At 35.6% G+C, this 7,257-nt stretch overlaps 1 protein-coding gene across 1 annotated transcript; it reads left to right on the top strand.

The window, feature by feature from the left end:
- Window positions 1-3,699: 3,699 nt before the first annotated feature.
- On the top strand, window positions 3,700-6,707 carry LOC109212284 (E3 ubiquitin-protein ligase RING1-like). Its single transcript, XM_019375917.1, has 2 exons — window positions 3,700-4,710; window positions 6,263-6,707. The coding sequence occupies exon 1, from the start codon at window positions 3,763-3,765 to the stop codon at window positions 4,708-4,710; it is 948 nt and encodes a 315-aa protein (XP_019231462.1). The 5' UTR covers window positions 3,700-3,762; the 3' UTR covers window positions 6,263-6,707.
- Window positions 6,708-7,257: the final 550 nt, after the last annotated feature.

The raw sequence follows: 7,257 nt of genomic DNA, 5'->3' as shown, positions 1-7,257 counted from the left end.
TTTAGTTCCACACGTCAACCTCAACTTTGAGTCAATACTCAATTAATATCCAATTCCATAAAACATGATAAGAATTTCCCAACATAAATAATAACTAATCTAAGCATGAAAAATATGAATAAAGAACACAACGATCACAAGAATAAGACTCACTCGCATGCTATGACTCGACAACAACGCATAGGTACTCGTCACCTCACCTATATGTTGTACTCAACAACTAAACACGTAGCAAATAGGCAACAATACCTAATCCCTCAAGCCAAGGTTAGCACAATACTTATCTCGCTTCAACGGTCAAACTCAAAGCTCAACCACCGCTTTACCCAGCCTCCAAACCAATATAATCTATCAAATTACAAAACAATTCAATTCAAGCCTTAGGAACTACCCACGATAGCAAGGAATTAAATTTAGGTCATTTTGAAAAAAGTCAACAAAAGTCAACACCCGGGCTCGCTTGGTCCAAACCCGAAATTCGAACGAAAATCCACCCATTCATCCCCAAGCCTGGATATATAATTGGTTTTGGAATCCGACCTCAATTTGAGATCTAAATACCCAACTTTTGAAATTCCTAGTTCTACCCAAAAATCCTCAATTCCACCATGAAAATCTTAGATCCTAGGTTGAAATCTTGTAAAATGAAGTGGAAGATTAAAAGAAATGAGTTAAGAATCACTTACCTATGATTTAGGGAAGAAGTGGTCTTTGAAAAATCTCCTCTTGTGGTTTAGGTTTTGAAATTTGGGAAATGAATCAAAAATCCCGTCTAAGTCCCTTTTACACAGCTGCAGATGTCGCATTTGCGACCTGAGCTTCGCAAATGCAAAGGTACCATCGCAAATGCGAGATCCTTCACATCTCTGCTGCTTTCGCAATTGCGAAGATATGTTCGCATATGAGTCTCCACAAATGCGACTAAAAGATCGCATTTGCGATCACCGCCTTCGCAACCTTATTTCGCAAATGCGAAGGATTCCTCGCAATTGCGAGGTCTGCCTGGCCCAGCTACTCTTCGCATTTGCGATGAGAAGCTCGCAAATGCGGAACCTGCAGGGTTCGCAATTGCGATGCCTGATATCGCAAATGCGAGATCAGAGGTCTGTAACAAGATCAGTTACACCAGCAAAATTTTCTAAGTTCAAATCACTCCGTAGCCTATCCGAAATTCACCCGAGCCCTCAAGGCTCCAAACTAAACATGCAAACAAGTCTTAAAACCTCATACGAACTTGCTCACGCGATCAAATCAATATCACCTAGAACTACGAATTTAGCGCTAAACCAAATGGAATTCTCAAGAACACTTTGAAATTTCTATTTTCTCAACCGGATGTCCGAATCACGTCAAATCAACTCTGATTCTCACCAAATTTCACAGACATGACTTAAATATTATATTAAACCTGTACCGGGCTCCGAAACCAAAATACGTACCCGATACCAATAAAATCAAACATTAACAATTGCTTAAAAACCATTAAATTTTCAGACTCACATTTTTTTAACAAAAAATTATCTAGGGACCTCCAAATCCGATTCTAGGCATACGCCCAGGTCCCATATTTGGATACGGATCCGCTGGAACAGTCAAAACACAAGTCCGGGTCCGTTTACCCAAAATATTGACCGAAGTCAACTAAATCAACTTTAAAGGCAAAAATTATTATTTTCTTTAACTTTTAACATAAAAGCTTTTCGGATGTAAAATGAGGTTTTTTAAGACCTCGAAACACAGAATTTGGTTTTAAATCATAAGATAACCTTTTGGGTCATCACAGTATTTTATGCTGGAGTATTTTTCAGATTTTGAACAGTTTTTCGTTCAGATTTATCTTTACATGAAAAGTGGCTAAATTTCGATGACTTTTGAAACTGTAGCTATTTCTGAATGACCACTTGTAAATCTGGCTATTTTTTAATTTCTCCCTAGATTTTGGTTTTATTTTTTCAAAAAAAAAAAATTAAAAACATTATTTATTAATGAATATGAATTTTCAAAAACTAGTTTAGGGCAATTTTTTGGTGAAATTTTTTCTTCCACTCACACAACCTCAACTTTCAAAAAAAATTTCAACACGACTTCAAAAATCTTTTTCCAAGTTTCAATCAAATTTATGTCCAAGCGCTAGCTAAAGCCATCGGTATTTGCACCCCTTCCTAATCCTCTTCCGTAATTAGAATCTGATCCTAAACTTAGTTTTCGCTAAAAGATTTCCATTAAAACAATAGTCCGACAGATTTCCTAGTTTAAAAATTAATTTTCAACAATTTATTGTTAAAAATGACAACCTGCAAACTTTTTTATTTATTGGTTAATCTTTATACAGCTATATTTTAAGTTCTATGCAATGATAGTATAAATTGTATTTATATAAGCAGATTACTTAAAAGCACGAATTAATAACCTAGTAAAAATGGAAAATTTCCTACTTTAAAGGTTAAAATATGCTGAAAATGTAAAAAAATAAAATAAAGTCTTTACGTTATTTAGTTGGAAAAAACACCAAAAAATTTGTTTGTAGTTCTTATATTGAACATCGAAATTCATAATCAATAAAATTTGTGACTTCTAGAATGATGACGAGGCCAGCTAACTAGGAATTGCTTTTTTCGTCACTTTTGTATACAGTTAGACCTTTCTATAATAATATGGCAAAATAACTTATCGCTCTCCTAAACTTGATGCGAATTATTAGTTACAGTATTAAACTATTCGTGGTTTTAATTACCTCCCTCAACTTGGCCTTTTGAAAGTCAGTAACCCTTGGGATGCTGATGTGGCAAAAAGTGTGGGTGCACTCGCCTGCTACGTGAATTTTTCTGCATATGTGACATTTGTTTTGAAAAATAAAATATATTCTTACCTTTTTAAGTATGTTACTTTTTTAGATAATTTTTTTCGAATACAATTTATTATAAAACTTGGATAGAAATATATTATTTAGGCTAAATTTTTTTATATGGCTAAAAATAATAAATTTTTAGTTAATTTTTTTCTTGAATTTGACATGATAATAAAGATTTATACAATTGAAATAAGTAGTCAAGGCGTCTAAAAGGTTATAAAAATACATAATTTGAAATTAACTATTTTTGCTATAATTTTTTTATATAGATCTAAATTATGATAAAATTCTTTTAGTATTTTCGAAGTTCTAATTGTCAAGGAAAAGACCAGCCTTAACTTAAATATGTGAAACTAAATACAAGACTCAAGCAAATTAATTGATCAACAATATTACAATTAATAGATGTTAGTCATTCACTAGAATCGTCTAGAATAACAAAAACTCCAAATTTCCAGTTATATTTATTTTTTACCGAAACGTAAAAACCCAAATTATGTTTAACTTTGAAAAATAAGAATGCAAAGAATAAACTAATAGAGTACTCAGTATTTATCATTGATATATTATCACCTTAAACATTAAATTCAAAAAGAAAATTGCATATTTTTTAACCCGAACGTACTATAACAATTTTTACTACATAAAATTTCTTGAATTTTCTTTGTCTTGGCAATCATAAAAACATTTTCTTTTTTAAAATCTGAAGCAAAAAAGAATACGTATCGTTTTCCAGAATTCGAAATAAGTACCTAAGGTCGGTTAATTTGCAATTTTCCTAAACACTATGAGTATTTTTTTAATATATATATATATATATATATATATATATATATATAGATATATAATTGACTGTTCAACTGCCCCACATTCTTTTCATATTCCATTTTTCTCTTGTGAAAAATAAAAAAATGTCTTCCGCTGGAATCACCGTCACTGGCGACGGCGCATCTCTGTACTTCTGCCACAAATGCAGCAACACCGTCACCATCATCACTTCTCCGACCGGCGATCTCCTCTGTCCTACTTGCAACTCTGACTTCGTAGAAGAATACGAAGAACCGGATCCCGACCCAGATCCATACCCGAACTTTCCCGACCCGGTTTACTCCTTGTTCAGCACTTTATTCAATCCTTCTCGCTCTACCACTGCTTCTCTTGACTCCCAAAACCCTAGGATTCACTCCTCAGCCCAAAACCCTAGGGACGAGATCCTCGGGTCGGGTGGTTTCGACCCGATTGGCTATCTTATGACCCATTTAGCGTCTCGGAGGGCTAGTGGTATCAACTTCGAGTTCGTGATTGAAGGGGGTAATGTGGGTAGCGGTTTAGGGTTACCGGCGAACATAGGGGACTATTTTATTGGGCCACATTTTGAAGAATTGATCCAACAATTAGCGGAAAATGACCCGAACCGCTATGGAACCCCACCCGCATCGAAATCAGCTGTTGAGGGGCTGCCCAGTATTAAAGTTAATGAGGAATTGCTTCAATCCGAGCTGGCACAGTGTGCTGTGTGTAAGGATGATTTTGAGCTAGGGTTAGATGTGAAACAGCTGCCATGTAAGCATGTTTATCATGAGGGTTGTATTCTCCCGTGGCTTGAGTTGCATAATTCATGCCCTGTTTGTCGATACGAGTTGCCAACAGATGATCCTGATTATGAGAATAGGGGAAGAAGGGATAATTCTGGTGGTGGGGAGTCGAGTGGTGGGGGAGGCAGTGGTGGTTCGGATTCTGGAGGAAGTGGTGGGGCAATAGGAGGGAGAAGATTTACTACTATAGCGTTGCAATGGCCTTGGGGGAACTTTGAAGGATCAGAGTCTCGTGGTGGACAGCAGAACAGGGAGTCGAATTAGGTAGAGATATATACCAAACTGTTAATCTTTTTTGAATCTGTTTGATTGTTCAGTTCGTTTGATTCAAATACTGATTAGTTTAAATGGATTAATGTGGTCAGCGAGTATTCATATAGCTTATCCCAACTTGTTTGATACTCAGGCATAGCAGTAGTAGTAGTAGCTGTTGTTGTTTAAAGTACTGTTAGTTTAACAGAATTCATAGACTTGACTTTAGGAGTTGATATACCCAAAGTGCTAGAAATGTTCAAGGAACTCTGGAGTAGGAAGTGGCTAAACTTTTGTTCTTCACTTTACCAGGTAGTTGGGACATATCTAACTGTGTTCATGAGGCATTTGAATCAATCAGCTATGCCTAATTCCAAAACAGTTGGGTTCGGTTATATGAAACAGTTACATCCATTGGGGCTATTTAGGTCCATTTTTATGTTCCTATGTTCACAGTGTATAGCCTGGTCACAAAAATAGATAAAGAGGGGGGTTGCGGTAGCTTTGCATCTAAAATAATTAAATTACGTATCCACAAGGCATTTGCTATAAAATTTTCCGTTAACCTCGAAGAGTGATTCGTATTCAAGGGTTTTTTGGAAATGTGTTTAGTCAACACTCAACAGTTCTGTTTCTTCAGCTTTTTATTTTTTATTACTCCTATATGTATTTCCTATATGCTTTATATAAACCAATTAACAATGTTGGCAACATATGTAGATATGTCAAGCGAGCTTGGCTACTAGAGGTTTCTGAGACAAGCTCTCTATATGTGGAATTTTAAACTGCATATTTGGTTGTGGAATGTCTTAATTTAGCCTCTTATACTTTGCTATCTGTAGATCTACAAATGTATTTACAGCATAATAGACAATTAAACGTTCTTTTTCTAAGAAGTTATTTGTATTGCCTTTATATGATAATGTACAATTAAATAGCCATTGAAATGCCCATTATGCCACTTCTTGAAACAAGGGATAGTGAATCTTCATGAAACCCTTTACAGCAAAAAGTTGAGAAGAGTGAAGTTATCCCCTGTATTTTATACTGTACGAAGAAGATTGAGTATCCCATGTATTTCCTGGGTTATTAATGGGTAGAATTATTACATGTTCTCCTTAAGCCTTTGTTGAGCTCTTCAACGCGAGATTATACATCTTGTTGATCTTCTTCATTTTGTACATCTGCTGGTATTTGGTGCGTGATATGTTATAATGATATTTCACCATTGAACTCTAAAGCTTTGAATTTGCTCAAGGTCTCAAATAGGCAGGTTGAGCTAACTTTTGCGGGCTAAAGTGAATCTAATGAATAAATGTGCTTAATCATAACCCGCCCAAAATTCGCCTGGATCACAATAGGCGGACCAATTTAGGCTAAGCAACTGGTTAAAACCCAACCTATACAGCATAAAATCGTTTTTCATTTGTTTATTTGTTCTTTTTTAGTTTGTTTAATTATCAACTCAAATTAATTTAAAAGCTCTTTCTTTTATTTATCTTGACTATATTTTACCAATCAAACTCGAAATTTTATTTTAACATATGCTTTAATTACTGTATAGGTTAAAGGTTACTTGGCTTCCTTGCTCGCAGCGTGTATCATGCATGGCAAAGTTGGAGGAGTTTGTGGGTAGATAACAAGAAACTGCTAAAGCCCTACAAAGCTAAAGGGTTTGATTTCATCTCTTAACATAGATACAGGGTTTACATAATTTTAGATAGTAATACAAGGTTTTTGTCTGAACAATTTGTGTCAGAGATGTCCAAAGTTCTCTTTTGTGCTCCATCAATCGTGAAAATTTGTGGATTGCGTTGATCTCAAATCTTTGTTTTGATTGATCTCTGTGCTGCTAGTTGATGAATTTCTTTGCTACATATATTTTATTCATCATAGGCCTATGATTCTAGTGGAAGGAGGAGTAGGTTCGTTATGTTTTTGTGGATTTGACATTCAGATGCATAGGGCTTAATATCATTAATGCTATGCGCCTGAATTGAATCTTGTCAAATTATTGATCTTCATTTAGAGCTGCTGCTTGTGCATTAAAACAAATCCCATAGGACTACCATGACCTATTACTTTCAGTGCTGGTACATTACTTTTGACTATTTCGGCATCTCCACCCTAAAGTGTGGCTGGAATCACAGACATAAAGAGAAAAAGTAAGAGCACTTCTTTATCTATCTTGCTCTAGCATTGCACGTGGGGGCCCAAGCCCATCGGTAAGTGTTCTGCACTGTAATTTGCTATCGGGAAATAACTCTTAGTGGTAATAGTGTCTGCGCTAGTGGCTGCTATTAGCTATCAGACTTCAAGAAGCGGTAGCGCACTTGAAAATTCTGCTCTTGATTTTACTTGTTCTGTAACTGTGGTCGTCATAAAAACTTGAAGTCAAGTCTTGGGTTGTTCCTATATCTAAGGGGCTTACGAATGAGTGAAGTGCTTATGGTTATGGAAGCAGCGGGTTTCTTCGGTCTTGCTCACTCTCTCTCTCTCTCGTGTTTGTGATCCTTTCTATTTTGCTATGCCTATCCATCCATTTAATTGATATCCAAT

Source organism: Nicotiana attenuata, unplaced genomic scaffold (assembly GCF_001879085.1).
Source record: "Nicotiana attenuata strain UT unplaced genomic scaffold, NIATTr2, whole genome shotgun sequence".
Taxonomy (NCBI): domain Eukaryota; kingdom Viridiplantae; phylum Streptophyta; class Magnoliopsida; order Solanales; family Solanaceae; genus Nicotiana; species Nicotiana attenuata.
Note: the sequence above shows the minus strand (reverse complement) of the source record. Positions and strands in the feature narration are given on the sequence as shown.

Excerpts from the sequence above, each read along its gene's own strand:
- LOC109212284 (XM_019375917.1), top strand. The coding sequence starts at position 3,763 with ATGTCTTCCGCTGGAATCACCGTCACTGGCGACGGCGCATCTCTGTAC.